General features: G+C 44.4%; 1 protein-coding gene across 2 annotated transcripts in view; it reads right to left on the reverse strand.

Moving 5' to 3' along the window:
• ROBO3 (roundabout guidance receptor 3) overlaps nt 1-23,820 on the reverse strand; it is a 264,086-nt gene that overhangs the window by 48,954 nt on the left and 191,312 nt on the right. For both annotated transcript variants that reach the window (XM_070765673.1, XM_070765672.1), the window contains 3 exons: nt 23,360-23,484; nt 15,165-15,336; nt 871-1,076 (listed from right to left, as the gene is read on the reverse strand). In XM_070765673.1, coding sequence (XP_070621774.1) covers nt 871-1,076; nt 15,165-15,336; nt 23,360-23,484 — 503 coding nt within the window. The remainder of the gene's footprint in view (nt 1-870; nt 1,077-15,164; nt 15,337-23,359; nt 23,485-23,820) is intronic.

Here is a 23,820-nt window from a genome sequence, read left to right on the forward strand (position 1 = left end):
TATACTATTTCCTGTATTTTATCTTACAATGGATATATGTTTATCCCAGGCATGTTTAAATTCAGTTACTGTGGATTTACCATCCACGTCTGCTGGAAGTTTGTTCCAAGGATCTACCACTCTTTCAGTGAAATAATATTTTCTCACGTTGCTTTTGATCTTTCCCCCAACTACCTTTCTCTTCTCTTTCTCTGTGATCTGAAAGTGCAATTTAAAATGGCTTTTCCCTCCTTTTTATACTTCCCAGTCTAGTCCCACTCCAGCCTAATCTGAGTGGTCTGTGCTTGAACACAAATTGCCAATAAAATTGTCCCTTACAGCCAGTAATATCTACCCCACCTCCTTGAATTCAAAAAATACAAAATGTAAAGAGCACGACCTTTCTCTTCTCTTTCTCTGTGATCTGAAAGTGCAATTTAAAATGGCTTTTCCCTCCTTTTTATACTTCCCAGTCTAGTCCCACTCCAGCCTAATCTGAGTGGTCTGTGCTTGAACACAAATTGCCAATAAAATTGTCCCTTACAGCCAGTAATATCTACCCCACCTCCTTGAATTCAAAAAATATAAAATGTAAAGCGCACGACCTTTCTCTTCTCTTTCTCTGTGATCTGAAAGTGCAATTTAAAATGGCTTTTCCCTCCTTTTTATACTTCCCAGTCTAGTCCCACTCCAGCCTAATCTGAGTGGTCTGTGCTTGAACACAAACTGCCAATAAAATTGTCCCTTACAGCTTGAGGATGTTCTTGAGGATGATCACACTGAGGATGTTACCTAGCTTGGTGACGAAATGTTCAAAAGCTAAACATCAAGCTTGGAGAACAAACCACCACCAACATTGTTTATTTTGCCTAAGAGGGAGGGGTATTGTACCTGAAGAGTTGCAATCTGTAGCGTTCCATTGTCCAACAGGCTCATTCTTGGATCACTGCCCACAATCCGCTGTCCATCTTTCAGCCACTGGATGCTGGGGAGGGGGTTCCCAGTTACGTGACACTGGAGCAGTGCTGTAGAGTCTATGGCAAGGGTTTGATTCACAGGACCCCGGCGAATAATTGGCGGAATGCGATCAGTTGTTACTTTATGCAAGACAAAACCAAGACAGCGCATCATTAGATACAGAGACTCTTACAACTACACTTGTTTCTGGATTGTTATTCATTTCTTATGTGGGATTTTTAAGAGGAGCGAATGGGGGACTGATCTTCCCTGCATTTCAAAAGCCTTCTTGACAGATCCTTACCAGCATCGGAGCTACAGGTGATGAAATTCAAATCCACCAGCTTGTTTAGTAACATGTAATTAAGCAGTTAATTAAGGGCAAGGCACTAATTGATTACCTGGAGTTGTACTGCCGAAGAGTGACAAAAGGCATTGAAGGTGTTGATATCCACCTTTGTTGTAACCAGTAATGGGTGTGGCTTATTTTGTGGGTGTGGCTTAATGGTCATGTGACTGGGTACATGTGGCTTGCTGACCATATGACCAAGTGGGAGTGGCTTGAATGATCATCATCGTTCAAGAAAACTTTGGCCCCCAGAATCTCTTCGTGGGAGGGATTCCCCAGCTCCTTCAAAGGGAGGTCTTCACATAAAAATAAACATTGTTATTTTTACGAAAAAGGACGCTGCAGCGGTGCTGCAAGCAAAGGGCAGTCCTTTCACGTAAAAATAAACATGTTTATTTTTATGTGAAGACCTCCCTTTGAAGGAGCTGGGGAATCCCTCCCACAAAGAGATTCCGGGGGCGGAGCTTTGACATCACCGGCAGGTTGCTAAGGACGTCAAGGTGATCACTTCCTGGATTCTATGGAATCCAGGAAGTGATCACCTTGGCATCCTTAGCAAGCTGCCGGTGACGTCAAAGCTCTGAACGCCGAACGCAACCCCGAACTTTGCCCGGGTTCGTGTTCGGCATACCGAACACCGCAAAATTCGGTACGGACCCGAATTGTGCGGGTTCGGTTCACCCATCACTATTCCTCAGCCAACTCTGGGAGTTGAAGTCCACAAGTCTTCAGGTTGCCAAGGTTGGATACCCCTGTTCTAGGCACACATTTCCTTCTCTTAGAAGACAGAACTGGACCAACCTCATAAAAATATTTTGAGTCTCCTAAACAAGCCGTGGCCACCAGATGTGATGACAGCTCCTTTCCTCTGCCAACAAGGAAACAAAATCTAGCTGCCTTCTTGACTTCTGCTCAGAGGGCGAAGTGTTGATTTCAAACACAAACTTGGCCACAAAGGCCCTTCTTCAAGAGTGCCAGGGACTGGGACCCACCCGTGGGAGTGAGCCATCGCACACCCTCACAGCCATGCAAGATTCATAATGTCTCCTTCACACATGCTGTTAGCACAATGTGTTACATCTGCATGCCTGAATCATGTCTGTGGGATGTAAAGACACAGAGAATAGTAGAGACGATTTAGCACTGTGGGCTGACTGAACACAACAAAGTGCTTTCCTTTGCTGTGTCTCAGTCATCCAAATGGAGCCATTATTTCTTTTTACACATAAATTGTTTGCTATAGATAAAGAAAATGCATTAAACTATTTCTTGTGCAGAGACTAGGACCAGGGTAGAATTAACATTGCTGAAATATGTACTTCTCTTTTTCTCCGCCCTGGCCTTGCAAGCACTCTAGAATTTGCCTCCTATTGAACATGGTTAAAGCAACATGTAATCAGCCAGCGATACAAAACATTCGGCTGAGATCTAATAGTGAGAAATCCATTTGACTGCTGTTAAATAATTTTGCTCAATATGTTACTTAGGTTACAAGTATTTGCCTAACATCAGCACACAGATCTCGAAAAAGATGAAATATTTAGAACTACAGTACATAGAATGTTTTTAATATTAGATTTGTTACACTGTCACTATTTTGTTGTGAGCCGCCCCGAGTTTACGGAGAGGAGCGGCATACAAATCTAATAAATTATTACTATTATTATTAATTATATACAGTACTCTAATTTCCAATACCTATGTGTGTGTGTGTATGTGTGTGTGTGTGTGTGCGTGTATATATATATATGTGTGTGTGTGTGTGTGTGTGTGTGTGTGAGGGTATGGCTAGCTGATGAGGCCAGAACATGGCCGAAATAGATCTATCCTAGTCTCCCTTAATTTTCAAATTCAGCAAAAACATGTTACACATACAGAATATACTGTGTTGGCAATGAATAAATTAATTAACTGCCTTGGAAATGGCCCTGGGTTGGGCCGAGAGGCAAAAGGAAGCATTAAGCTCCTCCCATAATTGGGTATACCAGGGTGATTCGACAGAAAAAACATATAACCCTTCCCTGGTACAAAGCTGAAGGGATTGGATACTATAGCCTAGAGGTTAATTCTCTGCCTTACAAGACAAAGGCTGCCAGTTCAAATCCCACTGAGGGTATGGCTAGCTGATAAGGCCTGAACAAGGCCAAAAGAGATCTATCCTAGTCTCCCTTAATTTTCAAATTCAGCAAAAACATGTTACGTGTGTACCTGCACAAAAAGACCCCAAGGAGGGAAACTCTCTGCAGCAACACAAACATTCATTGCATGTACAGTGGTACCTCTACCTAAGAACTTATGAACTTTTCTAAATAAGAACTGGGTGTTCAAGATTTTTTTTGCCTCTTCTCAAGAACCACTTTCCACCTAAGAATCTGAGCCTCCAAAACTGTAACCAGAAAAGGCAGAGAGAAGCCTCCATGGGGCCTTTCTAGGAATCTCCTCGGAGGAAACAGGACCTCCACCCTCCCTGTAGTTTCCCCAATCACACACATTATTTGCTTTTACATTGATTCCTATGGGAGAAATGGCTTTTTCTTACAAACTTTTCTACTGAAGAACCTGGTCACGGAAGGAATTAAGTTCGTAAGTAGAGGTACCACTGTATCTGCCCCAGGGCCTGTAGTTTGAGTTTATATTTATATTGTACTGACTCAGCGGTTTCCACCCTCTGATTCAGTGCAGTATAAAAATGCAAATAATTTTTCTGCGGACCACCAAAATGTTCTCGTGGACCACCAGTTAGTGACTGTTGATCTAGACCACAGCTCTGTGCTGCTCCTTGTTTAAATGGGAGGAAGCTATTAGTCAAGACCATGCCTTCTCTTCTCTGCATATTCTCTCCATGGAGTTTCTTCATTTGTTAACTAGGTTCTCACCTCATAATGTGGTAGCTTTGGCTTAGTATGTTCTCAGCCGCTGTGGATCATAAACCATGGTTTATAGCTCAGGATGATATCTGAACATTCCACTAGGTTTGCTCAATATGCTATGATTAAAACAGGTCATGACTTCGCTTGAGTTATTAACCCAACCGCTGACAGAGGTCACCACCAACTGAATTGGTGTCAATGGCAGAACTGATCCAGCACTCTTTCGGCAAATCATCATTCTAGCAATCGTCTATCCACTGCAAGATGAACAAGACAGTTCCAACCAATTTCATCAAATACACATTTCGAAGCAAAAGAAGTTTTTATGAGCTGGGGGAGGAGGAATCCAGAGCTGAGCTAACCAAACAAGCAACCCATGCCTTAGTTGAGAAGTCTTTTCGTTCTTCTCCAAGCACTTGGTGTCGGCGCCAATTTTATGGTGGATCAATCCGATTGATCAGTCGCGCTGGAGGGAGCTTGCTCTGACAGTATGAGCAATGACACTAAATAACCCCCTTTATTGAACGCAGGCGAAACTCAAGCATAGGAGCAGAGGCAGAAGAGGGGAAGTAGAACTGCAGGTGGGCAGGAAGGGGTTACTGGTCAGAGCTAGAAGGATTATAAGAGCCCCTCTGTTCTCAGAGAAACAGCCATTAATCGAAGCTGAAATATTATCCGACTTCTTTCGGGCAGCATACTGACACAAAACATTTGCAGAGAGTAAAGGGTAGGGATGGGGTTTTCTAAAGAGAGCCGGACTGCAGGACTAGAGAAGCAAAATGCAATGGGAACAGAAATAAAAGGCAGTCGAGTGGAAATACCACATTCAGGCTTTCATCCACCCATCCACTCCTCCACAGTACAATATTCCGTATCAACCATTCCTGACTTCCCATTCCTGCCCCCTCAAGCATGTTTTCTGTGGCTGCTGAGCACATTCAGCTCCTACTGAGATACTTTAGGTTCCCCACTCCACAGCTCCGTCTCAGATTTTCTCTCCACCCCCCTTAAACTGCCAGGGCTTTGGGCTTCTCCCAGTCGGCTGATAATGCTCTTTGGTGCGCTGATGGTGTCCTGCTTGCTTTATCCTGATGCTAATGGGCAATTTTGGAGAAACAGAGGACAATCTGTTCTCTCCTCCCGCCTCTAGGAACCAGGCTAGCCCAGGCTTTTGTGTGGTGTTGGGTTAATGCTCCTTGAATTCTTTGTGTTGTTTTAGGTTTCCCTTTATAAAAGCACCATGGCTACCTAAAACGCAGAAGGAAAATAAATGCTTTTTACCTTTGGTGCACTAAAGATGTAGAAGCAGTGTTTCAGAAGCATTTCATAAACAACCAGGCAATATGAGTCTTTTAATTTTACTAATATTTTTCAGGGTGATTTGAAAAATGTGTATTAGCCTTTATAGGAAGCTTTTTTTTTTTAAATGATCAACTAGTCAGGAAACACTTTTCAGATCAGCTGACAGCCTGCAAGCCCAGATCTGTATCATAATTATTTATTCACTGTACTTAAAAGTCATCTGTTGCTCCCTAAAGGATGACTAAGGTTGCTTACAAACTGCATGAAACTGGATATCATTTGCCTTTGGATCTGAGCCAAACATTTCCTGGACAGATAAAGCGATGCTCATTCAGGCCCACTTCCATTCCACTGTGGGCTGGGAAAGTTCAAAAGCAAATGCCCTCTTTTGATGTGGCAGTCCTTATACTTCGCTGTCATTGTGATTAATGCCCACAATTAAGAGGTAGGCTTAGCTTTGATTCCCTGCCACTAAAGAAAACATAAAAAGACTAGATTAAGCAGGTTTTGCGCCCCACACATTTCGTGATTTCCTAAATTGGAAAGATGAGTAAATATTTATACGTCTGAAGACTTAACTTTGACTGAAGAATGACAACATGCTTCTACTTGGTGTTAGGTTGCACACTTTATCCTAAAATTCCCCACCGCCTTTTCTTCAAAAATAATTGAAAAGCTGAAATCTTCTGAGATTGTTGAGTCTTGGGTGATTATGACTTTCTCACATGAGATCCCTTCACATGACAATGGTTTTAATCATGCAAATTCTGGCAGGCGTATTATTATTATTATTATTATTATTATTATTATTATTATTATTATCATTATCTATCTATCTATCTATCTATCTACCTACCTACCTACCTACCTACCTATCTGATTTTTATGCCGCCCTTCTCCTTAGACTCAAGGCAGCTTACAAGTTAGCAACAGCACTTTTTAACAGGGCCAGCATCAGTGTTCCCTCTGTTTCTCTCTCTTCCTCTCTTCCTCTCTCTCTCCTTCCCTCTCACTCTTTCCCTCTCGGCTTCTGGGCAGGTTTGGAAAACTCTGAGTTGATGATGATTTTTAAGTGAGCGATTGCTCACTGCTCAGCTTAGAGGGAACTATGGCCAGCATATTGTCCCCACAATCTGGGTCCTCATTTTACCCACCTCGGAAGGATGGAAGGCTGAGTCAACCTTGAGCCGGTGATGAGATTTGAACCGTTGACCTGCAGATCTAGCAGTCAGCTTTAGTGGCCTGCAGTACTGCACTCTACCCACTGCGCCACCTCGGCTCATGATGAGGATTATGATGATGATAATGATGATTATTATTTTATTTGTAACTTTATTATTTTTTCAAATAGCTTAAGGTGGCAAATATATCCTCCCATTTACCCTACAACCACCACCCTGTGAGGTCATTAGAGCTGCGAGGGAAATGATTGGCACAAAGTCACCCATCTGGCTTTCATGCTTAAGGCAGGATTAGAACTCACTGTCTTCTGGTGATTGGCCCCAAATCACCCAACTGTCTTTCATGCCTAAGGCAGGACTAGAACTCACAGTCCCCAGCTTTCTGAGGTCTTAACCATTAGACCACATGGGTTCTTGTGAGATTTCAGCCATTGTGGTTGCATAATGATACCTGGAGCTTGAAAACATCACCAAATTCTGCTCCAATACATGAACAGCTTACTTGATCTACTGCCCTTGTTAGAAGCTGGTTGTCAGAGGCAAAAAAAGAGAAAAGCATCAGTGTTAGGTTGTGGTGCCAGCTTCCTGAAAGATGCGTCTTTCTATTCCCCTGATGCTCAACCAAAGAAGTGGCCAAACTCCATCAGCCCAGCGAGCTACCTGCTCTGCCCATTATTTACAGCCCTAATTACTCTCCATCGACTGGGAAACAGCAAACGGACAAAGGGCGATGAAAAGTTCACACACAATTGAATTTCCCAGTAACAATCAGCAGTGAAAGCGTGCACGAGGAAGGGGGAAGGAAGGGGGCCGAAAAATCAATCACGGCCAAAGAGCTGGCTTCGGACAGACACATCTGTTGCACCTGCCAAGCTTTGAGCATGAAGGACTCGCACCCGTCGTGCACGAAGGGGGCTGATCATTGGTTCTCCCCCCTCGCCACATTCCACCCCAGCTGCCCTGCTAAATCTCCCATGCAGGAGAGAAACTGCTTGATGTCTTTGGTGACATGCGTGGGTGCAATCAGCCAGACGTTGCAGGAGCCCAGATTCTGAAGCCTTGAGCTCCACATAGCATGAGGCAGAGAGAAGGGTAGAGGAGCCAGTTGGCTGTTTGGCTCAGCTGACTCGCTAAGGCCTTCCTAGCAGACTCTGGGCACTCAACCCTATTTAAAAAATAATAAAAAAGTATTGCTTTGTGTAATTTTTTTTTTTTTTTAAAAACTAATGACACAAAAGAGCCCCATCTCCTGCCTAGTGTGCTAGAACAGTTTAGGAAGAATATGCCTCTTTCTGTTGCCTTAGAAACCCAGCTGGTGATTCTGCAACTAAATGAGGATTTCAGGTTACAAACTCCTTTGTCTTCCTAATCTCTTCCAATTGTCTGCCACCAATGGGTCAGGTGTTGCCATTTTAAACACAAAAAGGGGTTTGGGGGGGGGGGACAGAAGAGGTCGCTAATCAGGATACAGAACTGGAATAGAGAGGAAAGTCCCTAGAGATGAAAGTGAGCGCTAAACCTTTGGTTTCCAGATCAATCATTCTACAAAGTAATAACTCAGCCAAGCCTGTTTGTAACTAGAATGGATAAAGTGAGCATCAGCTGGAGCAACAGAGTCTTTGGGCCTAACATCCTCCTGCAAGAGCCAGATGCACATGTTCTAGAAACAGCATTGTGAGCTTCTGGAATTCTCTAGATTGACAGTGGCTGGGAATGGGGACTAGACGGAATCTAATGATTATGTTGAAGCTTTGCTGCCTAGCCTTCATATGATTCAGACCAGTGTTTCTGAACTTTACTATAGGAGTAGAGCAAGCTGAGTTGGAAGGTGGAGTCAAACATGTCATCAGTTTGGTGTTATTAAATTGCCGCAAGAGACCAAAGTTCAGCCTCACCTCCCACCTACACAAATTTATTGACCCTTATCTAGAGCCAATTTAGCTTTGAACATAGGTTGATTAGTTTCTTGTGTAATAATAGTAATAATAAACTCTTCTGTGCTTTGAACTCCACAAATATTTCTGGCTATTTTGCAGGTGACACTTAGTGATTTTAAGCTAACAAAATAACAGAGTCGGAGGTCTTTGAGTCAAACCACTGCACAAGCAAGAAACCTTACATCGTTTCAGACAAATAGCTGTCCAATGTCTTCTTAAAAACCTCCAGTGATGGAGGGCCAGTATTGGGTTGCTAGCTGGTATGGGCCACACTGCGCACCAGTAGTAAAACCGGCAATGCACACGCAGTTCCAGGTGACTGGCAGGCAGGCGCATGAATTCCGGCAAGATTTTGCTTCCGTGCATGCGCAGGAAGCAAGATCTCATGAGGGAACATGCACAGGCATGAGAATTTGGCGATTATTTGCTTCAATGCATGCAAAATATCACTGAAATCTCACGCACTGAAATCTCACACACGTACGTGTCCCTTCATGAGATTTTTCTTCCTGAGCATGTGCAGAAGCAAAGTCTCACCGGGATGTGCCCAGCCACCCGCCGGTCAACCAAAGCTGCACGTGATTGCACCGGTAGCGGCAGTAAGTAGGAACCCCTATCTGTAGAGAACTTTTGGAGCCATATCTGAGAGCATGTGAGGCATTCCCCTATGTCAGCTCCAGCACACATGTGTGTGTTGGCCAGCTGATTTTCAGCCTTCTTTTTGGCTGTTTTTGCTCTCCCTAGGCTTCCGAAAAGCCTACTGAACCCTGGGGACAGCATAAAACAGCCCAATGGGTCAACCAGAAGTTCATTTCTGAACTTCCGGTTATCCCATTGGACCACTTTTTACCATCTCTAGGCTTCAGGAGGCTTTCCTGACCTCTGGCAAGAGTGAAAAACAGCCCAATGGGCCTACCGGCTTCAGTGACGTCTATGCGTATGTACGGGGGAGCAGCATGGGGGTTGCACATATGAATGGGGGGGGGGAAGAGCATTGCATTATGGGTGTGGGCATACACTGGTGTGGGCAGCAGGCAGGATGGGGTGGATCAGCTACAGCTTATTGGCGGCTGTCACTTCCTGGATTACTGGTCTCGTCTCGGCTCTCCTTTTCCCCCCTGCTGCTGCTGCTGCGTCTGGGCTCCTTGCTTTTTTCCTCTTTCCTCCTTCCTGGCCTCAGATGAGCTTCCCTCTCTCCTGCCCGGCTCCCCTCCAGCCTCACCCGGCCACCTCTCATCTGAGGTGCAAGCAGAAGGCATGGATGGGAAGCGGAGCTGGCAACATTTATGTTTCTGGCAGCACCCGTTTGCCTAGCTACCCAGCCTGAGGCAGGGTGGTGAGCCAGCAAGGAGAGTGTGGGAAATGCGAAGCAAATTGTCACCCCAGCGAGCGACATTGGTAAGGTTGTAAGTAGAGGACTTAATAGTTCACGATGATGATCATTCAACCCAATCCCACCTGATCACATGGCCGGCAAGCCACTCCTACCCAGTCACATGACCATTAAGCCACACCCACAAAATAAGCCACGCCCACAGTGTGGAAGTAAAAAAATGGCTTCCCATTACTGCATGTGCACCTGCCTGCGCTATCGTGTGCATGCACACCCTTTTGGTACCCAAGCTGAAAAAAGGTTCACCATCACTGTTCTAGAGTTTCAATGGCTTTTTAAATATCCTGCTGGCTGGGGAATTCTGGGAATTGAAGTCCACACCTCTTTAAATCACTAAAGGTGAGAAACACTGATTTCAAATTTATTTATTGTCAAGATTAGGACATGTGTACGAGATTGGCTGAGCCTCCCTTTGTTCACATCCCCAACTCACAGTAAAAGACACAAAATCCCTGACCTAGTGAGTCCTACTAACAAACACACAATCCTGCTACTCCATGTGACTTTATTGCACATCGCACCGGCCCTGCAAGTCCATCGTACTATGTTGTTGTTATAAAATTATTTTCCATTCAGATGTCTGACAACCCACCGGTAAATTTAGGCCGTTATTTCTGAACACTTGGTGCTACTTGCAAACATAACTATGGTGCTGCCTCCTCTGGTGAAGAAGACTTGCAATTTCACATTTTACTAGTGGCTCCTTTGCCTTTGATAATGTGCAACCTGCTTGGACATTCGGGCAGCGAAATAGGGTTACGAGAGCAATTTTGAGAGAGAGCAGTGAGAGAAAGAAACCTGTCTATTCAGCCCTTATCTCTCTCCCCCCCTTCTTTCTTTCTGGTAGTTTTATTTCTAGTAATAAAAGGGAGAGGTTCTCTGATCCAGACCAGCTTGTTTTTTCTGGCATCTGAACATTGCCAAGGAAACTCTCCCCATATAAAATTAGCAGCAGAAAGCTGAAGGAAGGAGGCGGAAGAAAAATCCTTCTGGGGTTTGGGGAGAAACCATTAACAATTCCCTGCTGCCCAGGAAAATGAAATGCCACCAGGAAGAAGCTGCAAGACCAGAGAAAGATAGGCTGGATTCTCTCCCCCCCCATTGGACAGAAAATGCCTACTGTCTAGTTTCCTCCTGACCTGGAGTTGTTCAGACATGGTTGAAATTACACCCGGTGCTCTCAGCCCTGGTGAGAAATAAATTGAAAACATCTGGAGGGCATCAGTTTCCCGTTTGTCATTTGAGGGGATCGTTTACAAAGTATCTGTGATATTTGAGGTTTATCCATCAGCCTCTCTCCTGATCTCACACACACATGCACAAAACTCTTTAGGATGGTGGGTGGGTGGGTGGATGTGGAACACCCTTTTCCTGCCTGCTAAAAGTTAAAAGAAATGGGATCAAAGCGTTGCTAAATTACTTGTGTTTGGTAGATGTGGTTGACTAAATCTTCTGCTCCTCTGGGTAAGGGACTTATCCCCGTACACCAATAGTGCCTGATTGCAAGCCACTTAGTTTGGAAAGCAGCTGTTCTCTGACTCCTGCCAGCTGTTTTAAAGGGCAATTAAAGAAATATCGCCCCTTCCTCTCTACCCATCCATTCCTATGAAAGGGGTATAGGGGACAGAAGGAGACAGGGACAGAATATACCCAAAGAATTCCCATTTTCACAGCCTCATTGTTTCTGTCAGGAGCGAAAGACCAGATCCAAACATGAAGATCTAATTAAACTGATTTATTGCAAAATAGCCTATGCACAAAAATCCTCTCAAAGTACTGTACAGTAATCCCTCATTTTTCGCGGGGGATGCGTTCCAAGACCACCTGTGAAAAATGAATTTCCGTGAAGTAGAGGAAAGATATTTTTTTATGTATTTAACAAGTATTTGGACTTTTAAAACCCATCCTTTGCATTAAAGAGTCGTTCTATAATGTTTCTCAGCTGGAACTACATGTGATATCCTACTAGTTTCTTTAAGAGAATACAGTAGTACTGTAGAAGGATTTTATGAATTTTTAATCGATTTAAAATTTTCAATGGATTTAATGGATTTAAGCCCCCTTTGAAAACCAGTGAAGTAGCGAATCTGCGAAAGATGAACCGAGAAGTAGCGAGGGATTACTGTATAAGACACACATTAGTTTTGCGGGAGGAAAATAGGGGAAAAAATAATCTGCCTACTGTTGTGGTTAGCTCTGGCCCAGCTCCTGCCCCAAGGACTGTGGATGTGGGGGAGACATCCACATGCTGCAGGCCTGTTTTGTCCCCGGTTGAATCTGCTGATGAAGGCTCCTCTGACCAAGAAGACATGAGTGACAGGGAGGAGGAGAGTGTGGCAGACAGCTCAGAAGGAGATCAATTATCTAGCTCCTCCTTGGATTCAGAACAAGAGTTAATGATACAGCCACGCATGCGGAGAGCGATGCATAGGCAACAACAACAGAGAGATTATTATCAAAGAAAATGAGGTCACCTGTGGTTGGGTGGGGCTGTGGTGATTAGTGAGGCTGCTATAAAGAGCAGCCTGTGGGTTTGGCCATTGTGGAGGATTATCTGATTGTTGTTTTTCGTGCCTGCTTTGCTGACTTTGACCTTTTGTGTGCTGATTTCCCCCCGCTTTGAAACTAAACCAGAGCAAAGTGTGTTTCACTTTGTGAAAGAAGAAGGACTGTGAGTTGCCTCACAGCTGCAATCTAAGTATCACAGAACTGATAAGGGACTTGTACAAATTACCAGTTTGTTTGGAGACGAGTGCTCTTTACAAAAAGAGGGCTTAGTTTAAGTGAATTTTCATTATAAAGAACATTGTTTTGAATTTTCAAATGTGTGTGTGTCTGAAATTTGTACTTGTGAATTTTTGGGAGGAGTCTACCAGAGAGCCCGACAGAACACCTACTAGACATTCATCTGGTTAGTCTTTAGTCTGGTCAGCTTCAGCACATTAACTTGCTGGTTTTGAGCCCATGTGCCTGCTTTTTATCCCCTGGTTGGGGATCAAAAACAGTTTCTAAAACACTTCACTCTGTCTTCAGAGAGAAACAATGAGAAAAGCAGGCAGGAGGAAGATTGCTTCACTAACAAGCCACAAAAGATCTTTTTGCTCGTTAGGACATCATTGGAGTTGAAAAAAGGCTCAGCTGATTGTCAGAGGGATCAGCAATGAAAGAAAGAGGCAAAGGGAAGATCGCTTAGTGCATTGCAGGGAAGATCATGTTAGCACCACTCGGAGTATAAGATGCACTCAGACTGCCAGCCTCTTTTAGGGGGGAAAAGAGTGCGTCTTATACTCTGAAAAATACAGTAACTGTTAGTACCTGCTTGACGTTAGATAAGGGTTTACAGAATTCAAGAGAGGGGCGGGGTTGGATTGGTCTGCTTGTGGCTGCAGAAGGATTCTAGGCTGCTTCCTTTTTTAACTCCACCTCCAGGTTCTGCTACTTTCTCCTGTGGTTCTTATTTTACAAGCAGGAAGGGAAAATCGATGCCCCCAGCTTTAGTTAGTAGTTTGTGAAATATGGTTGACCAGAGAAAGTAAATTTAGCTCCAAACACCTCTGGGTCAGGGGTGAAATGCTGCCGGCTCTATTTGGCTCGTGCAGAACGGTAGCTGCGGTGGCGTGAGGTTCGGTGAGCCGGTTGTGGCAGCAGCAGGAGGCTCCGCTCATCCACCCGAACATCGGTCACGTCCCGGTTTTAACCCTCTGCGCATGTGCAAAGCCTTCTGTGCATGTACAGAGGGTCAACATGATGAGAGTGCGTGCACTTCCAATCCGGTAGGGAAGACAGCTGCACGTCATCCCTGCTCTGGACGTGCTAAGACTATTCCCTTCATGATTAGTTGCTGGAATTAATTGAGTGGGATGTTCACACATTGATCTTCTGCTGATCTTATTGTGTCCACCAAACTTTAGCAGGATACTTTGGGAAAGCTGCATGAACAGGGGGATACACTCCAAGACCAGAGAGGTAATAATACCACTCTATAAGGCCCTGGTAAGACCGCACCTGGAGTATTGCATCCAGTTCTGGTCACCACACTTCAAAAAAGATATAGAGACTCTAGAGAGGGTGCAGAAAAGAGCAACTAAAATGATAAGGGGACTAGAGACCAGGTCAAATGAGGAAAGGTTGCTGGAACTGGGCATGGATAGTTTAGTAAAAAGAAGGGCTTGGTGGGGGGACATGATAGCTGTATACAGGTAAGGGGTTGCCACGGAGAGGAGGGGGACACACTGATTTCCAGGGCACCAGAGGGCCGGATGAGGAACAATGGTTGGAAACTGACCAAGGAAAGATTCAACCTGGAGATAAGAAAGAATTTCCTGACAGTGAGAGCGATCAACCAGTGGAACGGCCTGCCAGTGGAGGTTGTGGACTCCCCAACTTTGGACATTTTCAAGAGGAGATTGGACTGCCATTTGGCTGGGGTGCTGTAGGATTTCCTGCTCAGGCAGGGGGTTGAACCTGATGACCTGTAAGGTCCCTTTCAACTCTAATAATAAATAAAATAAATAAAAAAATAAAAACCCAGGTTCCTTGAGGTTGCTCCTTGTATCCTTAATGTGAAGTATACTGAAATGTCTAAATAATTGCCTGCCCTCCTCGCTTCTGTTATGAGAGCCTTTTCTGTGGCTTCTCTGGAACATTGTCCCTCCTTTTTGACAGAAAAGAAAGCAATACAAGAGCTGGCTGGAGAATTCTGGAAGTTGATGTCCACAAGTCTCAAAGCTGCCAAATTTGAAGACCCCCGATCTGGGACATATTCTTTCCAAACTCTGTGTTGTAAACATACAAGTTGTAAATATGTTGTAAATCATACTCTGATTATTCAATCAATCATATATCTCTCTGACTAGTCCCATGATTTCCTGGAGCTATTCAAGTAAGCAAGTATCATATTGCAATCACAGTTTCTTAATTTCCTTGGATCATATTTTCATCATTCTGCTTCTTAAAGTTTGTGGTTTGGGAATTTTAAAAAAAGAACATGGAATTCTTTCAAAAGTCTGTGTTGTAAAAATACAAGAGGCTGCAATACAATCTGCAATTACAACAGAGGTCTTCAAACTTGGCAATTTTAAGACTCTTTCAATTTCATAGCTGGCTGGAGAATTCTGGGAGTTGAAGTCTACAAGTCTTAAAAGTTGCCAAGTTTGGGGATCCATGCAATACAACTTCACATTTGTAAACACTTACCATCTTCCACTTCCAGGAGAGCTTTGGCAAGGATGCTTCCTGCTACGCTAATGGCCTGGCACATGTAGTAGCCTGAATCTGAGGTCTGCACATCCATAATTGTCATTTCGCCACTTGGCGCTACAGAAAAGCGGCCAGTCGCTTGAGGGGGCTGGCTGGGAAACAGAAGAACCTGTATGAAGGAGCAGAAAGAGGGAGACAGCACGTGAGGGCATTGGTCAATCACAGAATTTCAATATAACTTTTTAAAAACATCTGTAGGAAATTAGCACCCACCCCTCTCCTAGAAAGAAGAAATGTCCTAGAAAACATTAAAAAGGCAGAATATTATGTAGAATATCACCAGAAACATGTTTTTAGGTAGAAAAAAGGCTCACTCTTGCCCCCACCTTTGACAATGTGCCATCAAGGAATGGCCTAGCACACTCACCCCCCCCCCACACCTTTGTTAATAGCATGGACCAGTCTTCTGCATAACAAACAAATAACAGCCATATTAGGCATTGTGGTTAGCTCTGGCCCAGCTCCTGCTCCAAGGACTGTGGATGTGGGGGAGACATCCACATGCTGCAAGCCTGTTTTGCCCCCAGTGGAATCTGCTGATGAAGGCTCCTCTGACCAAGAAGACAGGAGTGACAGGGAGGAGGAGAGAGTGGCAGACAGCTCAGAAGGAGATCAATTATCTAGCTCCTCCTTGGATTCAGAACAAGAGTTAATGATACAGCCACGCATGCAGAGAGCGATGCATAGGCAACAACAACTGAGAGATTATTATCAAAGAAAATGAGGCCACCTGTGGTTGGATGGGGCTGTGGTAATTAGTGAGGCTGCTATAAATAGTAGCCTGTGGGTTTGGCCATTGTGGAGGATTATCTGATCGTTGTGTTTTGTGTCTGCTTTACTGACTTTGACTTTTTGTGTGCTGATTTTCCCCCGCTTTGAAACTAAACTAAACTAAACCAGTGTTTCACTTTGTGAAAGAAGAAGGACTGTGAATTGCCTCACAGCTGCAAGCTAAGTATCACAGAACTGATAAGGGACTTGTACCAATTACCAGTTTGTTTGGAGACGAGTGCTCTTTGCTATACCAAAAGAGGGCTTAGGTTAAGTGAATTTTCATTATAAAGAACATTGTTTTGAATTTTCAAACGTGTGTGTGTCTGAAATTTGTACCTGTGAATTTTTGGAAGGAGTCTACCAGAGAGCCAGAAAGAACATTAGGAATTGCCCAAAGCACTTCCATTACACCAGTGAAGGAGAACCTATGGCCTGTGTGTCAGAGGTGCCACGCCGAACCATATCAGAGGACATGCAAGGCATCGACCTATGTCAGCTCCAGTGCACTTGTGCACACTGTCCAGCTGATTTTTGGCTGTGGGGAAGGCCATTTTGCTTTCCAGAGGTTTTAGGGAAGCTTCCTGAAATCCCAGAGTACGAAAAACAGCCTAACAGGCAAACCGGAAGTCCGTTTTTCCAAACTTCTGGTTTGCCCATTGGACCGTTTTTCACCATCCCAGGTTTCTGTGAGGCCTGTGCATGTGCAGAGTGCAACATGTGTTTGTGTGTGTGTGGGGGGAGGGAATGAGTGTGGGCACATGTGCATGCGCTTTCACACCCTTTTGGGACATGAACTCCAAAAGGTTCACCATCACTGCATTACACCATCACCCAGCAAAAGACCAGCCAAACCCGAACTCAAAAACACAGCCTACAAAGTTGCCCCTGCATAGCACCATGGGAGTCTGACAGCCAATCAGTGCATTTCTTGCACAGAACCCAGGGCGGGGCCCAAGAGAGAGCATAAAACAAGGAAATTCTCAGCATCTCGCTCTCTTTCTCTTCACCCAACATCTAGAAGCATGTGATCCACCTTTTCTGTTCAGGAGCTCATGCCATGTGCTCCAGTCCACCGTTAAACCTTCTTTCCAAGCAACTTCCATGAATACAGGGTCCTCTTGGAACTGAACCCAGAAGAATATTACTTCCAACACATCCTTCACATGCTCATCCACCCTCTACTGAGACCATTGTGGGACCCACAAGAAACGAGAGGACCATCTCAAGAAGCAATGAAGAAATTGCATTTTAACTGGTTTTTGACAATGGAGATTATTATTATTATTATTATTATTATTATTATTATTAATTAGATTTGTATGCCGCCCCTCTCTGAAGACTCGGGGCGGCATACAAATGTCTGAGACCTGTTCTTATTTTGGGAATTATAGGAGGCTGCTGCAAATCGAATCCCTACAGCAACATTTCCCCCTCTGTGCAATAGACCAGAATTATCACCTTTAAATAAACCATCGACATACAGGAAACTATTGTGCTTCAAAAGTAGTTTGAGAACAATTCTTAAAGTATGGGATGATCTCCACTTGTTTTCATTGCCTCTCGTGTAACGATTCAGTTTCTTGAGAATGGAAGCTACAAGGAGGTGTAAAAATTGTTTCAAACTGGAAGGGAAATCTTTTACAACTTCTTTGGAGACATAAAGACTGAGACGAGAGTTCTTGAGGTTAAAGACTCACTATGCCTCATTCCTGAGGAAGGGCATCATGGCTCTCTCATAGGTCTCAAGTGCTCTACAATGCTTAGGCATGCGGCACAGCCATTGTAATTCTCCTCCACTCACACTGTTGCCTACCCAGAGCAAACAGTCCTAAACATGCCAAGCTAGACAATTTTCCAGACAAACGGCTTGCCTTCAGAGCCTTTCCATTAACAATCTCTCTACCAAACCACCTGGGTTTGACCTGCCTTGCTCTGTCTGGATGGCATTTAAGAAAAGTGGTAGGTGTGATACTGGAAAAAAACACCTCTGCCCTGTATCAATGGGGGTGGAAAGATTCCCCTGGTTGCGATTGTGGTGCTGATATGTGAACTACACTGCTCAAAATAAATAAATAAAGGGAACACTTAAACAACACAATATAGCTCCAAGTAAACCAAACTTCTGTGAAATCAAACTGTCCACTTAGGAAGCAACACTGATTAACAATCAATTTCACATGCTGGTGTGCACTTTGTACAGAACAAAGGATTCAATGAGAATATTTCATTCATTCAGATCTAGGATGTGTTATTTGGGTGTTCCCGTTATCTTTTTGAGCAGTATATTAAACATATTGTGCAAGATTGCCCATGATGTGTGTTCTCTGATTCCCTAGAACAGAGTTTCCCAACCTTGGCAACTTGAAGAGATCTGGACTTCAACTCCCAGAATTCCCCAGCCAGCATTCGCTGGCTGGGGAATTCTGGGAGTTGAAGTCCAGATCTCTTCAAGTTGCCAAGGTTGGGAAACACTGCCCTAGAAGATCTGCATGAAGCCACGCCAGAGATGATTGCCTGGATAGGTGAATTGGACATCCAGTTATGAGCCGTACCCCCCCCCATTAGAATTGTTTGTATATAATTATGTAGATTGTGTGTATATGTTTGCTTCTCTTCTGTCATGTTCTGATCAAATGCTAAATAATAAACAACAAGTCTTCCCAACTGTCTGCTCCCATTACTTAGAGCAGTGCTTCTCAATTATTTGTTTGTTTGTTTGTTTGTTTGTTTGTTTGTTTGTTTATTTATTTATTTATTTATTTATTTATTTATTTATTAGATTTGTATGCCACCCCTCTCTGAAGACTTGGGGCGGCTAACAACAATAAAAAAGACAGTGTAAACAAATCTAATATTAAAAAATAGTCTAAAAAACCCCAATTTAAAGAACCAATCATACATACAAGCATACCATGTATAAATTCTATAAGCCTAGGGGGCAAGGGAAAATTTCAATTCCCCCATGCCTGACGACAGAGGTGGGTTTTAAGGAGCTTGCAAAAGGCAAGGAGGGTGGGGGCAACTCTGATATCTGGGGGGAGCTGGTTCCAGAGGGTCAGGGCCGCCATAGAGAAGGCTCTTCTCCTGGGTCCCGCCAAATGACATTGTTTAGTCGACGGGACCCGGAGAAGGCCAACTCTGTGGGACCTAACCGGTCACTGGGATTTGTGCGGCAGAAGGCAGTCCCGGAGATATTACACCCCTTCAGGAAGAAGTAAACATTTCACACCCTCCAACTCTATGCCCGACCTGCCACCCCCAAATTGTACCCCACTGTATCCTATCTAGCACTTGTAGTGGTACCTCCATCGTGTTTCTCGGCGTTGTGTCCAAGGCAGCCCGTTTTAAAAGAAAAACATCTTGCGAGTAAAAATAAACTTCTCGAACTCGCAACACCGAGGAAGGCGATGGAGGTACCAGGGTCAGGCAGGATGCATGTCTCGTGGTTGGGTGCAATTTGGGGGTGGCAGGTCAGGTGAGCGGGTTGCAAGATGTATGTCCTACCTGACACTTGTACTGGTACCTCCGTTGCATTCCTCGGCGTTGTGTCCAGGGCAGTCCATTCTAAATGAAAACGTATCGCAAGTTCAAGAAATTTAATTGAACTTGTGAGACATTTTCTTTTAGAACGGACTGCCCTGGACACAATGCCGAGGAACGCAACAGAGGTACCAATACAAGTGTCAGGTAGGATGCGTGTCCTACTCCCTGCGGCAAAAAAAGCATATGCCCCCCTGGCATCACTTTATGCCCCCCCCAGTGTGGTGCACCTCACTACAGTGGTACCTCTACTTAAGAACTTTTCTAGATAAGAACTGGGTGTTCAAGATTTTTTTGCCTCTACTTAAGAACCATTTTCTACTTAAGAACCCGAGCCTGGAAAAATTTCCCAGGAAATTTGAGAGCAGCACGAAGGCCTGGCCAGTTTCCTGCCATTCCCCCTTTAATCCCGGCCATCTCGGGCTTTTCTGGACTGCCGGAGGAGCCTTTCAGTGGCGCTTAAGGAGGCTTTGGCAGCCCAGAATGAACGGAGCGTTGTCTCTGGGCGCTTGGAGAGGGAATAAAGTACTTCGCTATGGTGACTCCCTCGCGCTGCCTGCTATACACCCAGTGCAAGGCTGTCTCCCGGAGTGTCTGGGCGCGGAAAGGCAAAAGGGTGCGCCCACCTCACCTTCTTTCTTCGGCAGCGACTGTCCTCCTCCTCTTCTTCGTCCTCCTCCTCCCACCCAAATTCTGAGCTTTTATTTCTTTCCTAACGGGTTTGCACGCATTATTTGCTTTTACATTGATTCCTATCGGAAAAATTGCTTCTACTTAAGAACGTTTCTACTTAAGAACCTGGTCACGGAACGAATTAAGTTCTTAAGTAGAGGCACCACTGTATTTGAAAAGCACTGACTTAGAGAGGAGCTAAGCCCCACCTATTCTTTATATGGGGCAGAAAAAGTGTCCACATGATCAGGGATTCTAACTCTGAACCCATCAAATGATCTCCAAACCCCGCAACTAAATTCCCCGCATGCTAAAATGCTAAGATTCTGTGAATTTGACATCTGCTTCGCTGAATGAAGTTCAGCCCTTGCTCTAGAGAAAATCATTCACTCCCTTCAGGCACTTTGCCTTCCCCCTTCCTTTCTCTCACTGATCCTCTTAGGATGCAAGTAACTGACACAGTAATAGCTCAGTGCTATTTAAAGGCATCTTAGAAACTCCAATTGTTCATTCCAAGAGAATGGGTCTCCCCAGAGGTGTCTTATACCATACATCTGGATGACACAAGCAGCTTGGGCTTGTAAGGCAAAATCTTAGCCCCTGTTGGCAGCTCAACAGAAGAAACACCACCATTCTAGGAATTATTAAGCATTTCTTCTCAAATCCTCTCCTTCGGTTATTTCACCTAAAATCTGGGTGGTATCAATCCACACAAAAGTCACTGAATTAAGAAAACTGTGACACCACCTTTTTACCAAAATGAAAAGGCTGCAGTAGCTATTATGATGTCCTGTACGCTCCCATGGCTAAATAATCTATATTTTGAATTATCATTTTGCCCTGTTTTCTAATAGCTTGATGACCTGCGAAATCAGTGAGCAAATTCACCAAGAATGCATACGACAGCGCTGATTACATCTCTGAACTATTAATGTCAACAATGTGGATGCCAAAAGAAAGACATTCAAATCCTTTAAAAAAAAAGAGTACGTAAAAGATCGTAGACTAGGAGACAGCTGGTTGCGACATGGTCTATTGACATGGATTTGCGATTCCCAATGTTTAATTCAGCAAGTACAATTACAAGCATCTACTGCAGAGGTAATTTGTGACAAACTATACATGTTAAATACAACTGTGATGTAATGTATTGCCTAATCTGGTCCTGGAGTAAAGGATGGTTTCTTTAATTTATTTTACAGGATATCCCAGAATATGGCTCAAGGTATACTAGAGGTATACTTTTACATTAGTGAAAGTTGAGATTCTAGACCAGTGTTTCCCAACCTTGGCAACTTGAAGATATTTGGACTTAAAATCCCAGAATTCCACAGCCAGCGAAGCACCCTTTGCTGAAGTGCCCTCATAAGCAAGCACAAGCACTCTCTGTTTGGACATGAAACTGCGTTTGTGCACCCACTGCTCACACAAATAGAGCTGTGTATGTGCATGTGCACAGGGGTGGGCAGCAGGAGGGATGGGGTGGAACAGAGTTCCACTGGCGGAAATGAAGATGCGTGCGCAGCTCCAGCTGATCGGCGGCTGTCACTTCCTGGTTTATTGGTCTCGGCTCGGCTCTCCTTTTTCCCCCTGCTACTGCTGCTGCTGCTGTGTCTGGGCTCCTTGCTTTTTTCCTCTTTCCTCCTTGGCCTCGGACAAGCTTCCCTCTCTCCTGCTTGGCTCGCCTCCAGGCTCACGCTGCCACCTCCCGCCTGAGGTGCAAGCAGAAGGCAGGCGTGGGTGGAAGCGGCACTGGCAGCATTGATGCTTCTGGCACCACTCGTTCACCTAGCTACCCAGCCTGAGACAGGGGGCGACCCAGGAAGGAAAGCACAGGAAATGCGAAGCAAATTGTCACCCCAGAGAGCGACACTGGTAAGGTTGTAAGTTGAGGACTTAACAGTTCACTTGAACGATGATGATCGTTCAAGCCACTCCCACCTGATCACATGGCCAGCATGCCATTCCTAACCAATCACATGACTATTAAGCCACACCCACAAAATAAGCCACACCCACAGTGTGGCAGTAAAAATTTTGGCTGCCCATTACTGCATGTGCACCTGCCACTCACATCCTACCTCCATCCACTCCCCATGCAGGGCCACCAAGCTGGCAAGTTGGGGATGGCTGCCATAGGTCATGTAAAAACAATGTCCAATGTCTGCATTTCCATAAAGATGCTGCCCAAGCTCTTCCCATAATGGGAAAATACTGCCAAGACAAGACATGGTTTTTTGTTTGGGTTTTTTTGCTCAAGGACCATTTTTGTCAGGAACATCCTCTCATACATTAATGCTGACCAATAGTAGAGTGAGAGACAAAATCTGATCAGTCTGCAACCCTGCAGGAATTTATAACACTTTAACATCCTCTCTTTATCACTGTGGCACTCCATCTCCGTTGGCAGCATGAAATTAAGTCAAGGACTGACCCTAGTACTTTTCCCACTGTACTGCATCTTAAGTCTATCCTTGGCCATGGAAGTTCATTGGATAACTTTAGGCTAGCTGTTATTTATCAGTCCAATTTTCCCAACTGAGGAATTGTGAACCGAGATAATTGATTACTAACTTGAGTCCAGGGAGAAATGTGAGGAATAAATCTAATAAGCCCTATAACCAGGAGGTTCTGGGTGGTTCAGTGATGGCCACAGTTTTTAGTCATCCCAGCTCTCATAACAGCTAGTGCAAGAATGTCATTTCTCACTCTATTTTCTGCCCTTTTTTTTCATCCACTTGTACTCAGGATCAGCACCCCCAGAGATAAGGTTAAAGGATTATATGAACCTTTATTGCACCCCATGTAATCACAGGGGGATTAAAACTGAAAAACCACAGGAATCAATTGTCTACAGAGGCCCATTTTCATCAACCCCTTCTGGAATTTCAGCTTGATTACAGGTATTAGAAGGGACATTTAACCTTCAGATAGTTTGTACTATCTTGGAAGCAGAGTTAGTTAACTGGGTGATTTAATTTACTGCCCCCACCAATAAAAAACCCCAAACCAGTTGGGTCAATTAATTGCATTTTGAAGCTTGCACAACTCCATGCTCCTTACCTTTACAATCCTGTGGAATACGATGTGAGAATAGGTTCAAAATACAAGCTACATGCACACACCTTATGTGCCCACGAACTTACCTGACTTCCTTCCTTCTGCCAGAACACAGCTGGTGGTGGGTTTCCTTTGGTCTCACACTGGAAGGTCACAGTGCGGCCTTGGGTAACAATCTGGTCCCGTGGACGGGTCACTAACTGAGGTGGGACTAGAGACAAAAAAGTGGTGGAAAAAAAGGTTGTAAAATGGTCCAGTTAGACTAGCAGCAATGTTTTGCATTTAAAAGCTAACCAGGTTAAAAAAACAAAACAAAACTCGAGGGATGGATTGGGGGGATAAAGGAGAGAGGGAGCCTTTTTGTGTGTGTGTTTAGGAACATTGAAAGCCCCTTTATATCAAATCCAGCCCCTGGGTCACTGCTGACCTGCTACATGGATTTCCTCAATGTAGTCAGCATCCACCAAAAGTCCTCCAGATGTGCTGGAAGGACAACTCCACAATTCTTCCAGAGCTCTAGTCCCAATACAGACCAATCCTTTGTCTT

This window comes from Erythrolamprus reginae, chromosome 12, assembly GCF_031021105.1.
Source record: "Erythrolamprus reginae isolate rEryReg1 chromosome 12, rEryReg1.hap1, whole genome shotgun sequence".
NCBI classification, from domain to species: domain Eukaryota; kingdom Metazoa; phylum Chordata; class Lepidosauria; order Squamata; family Dipsadidae; genus Erythrolamprus; species Erythrolamprus reginae.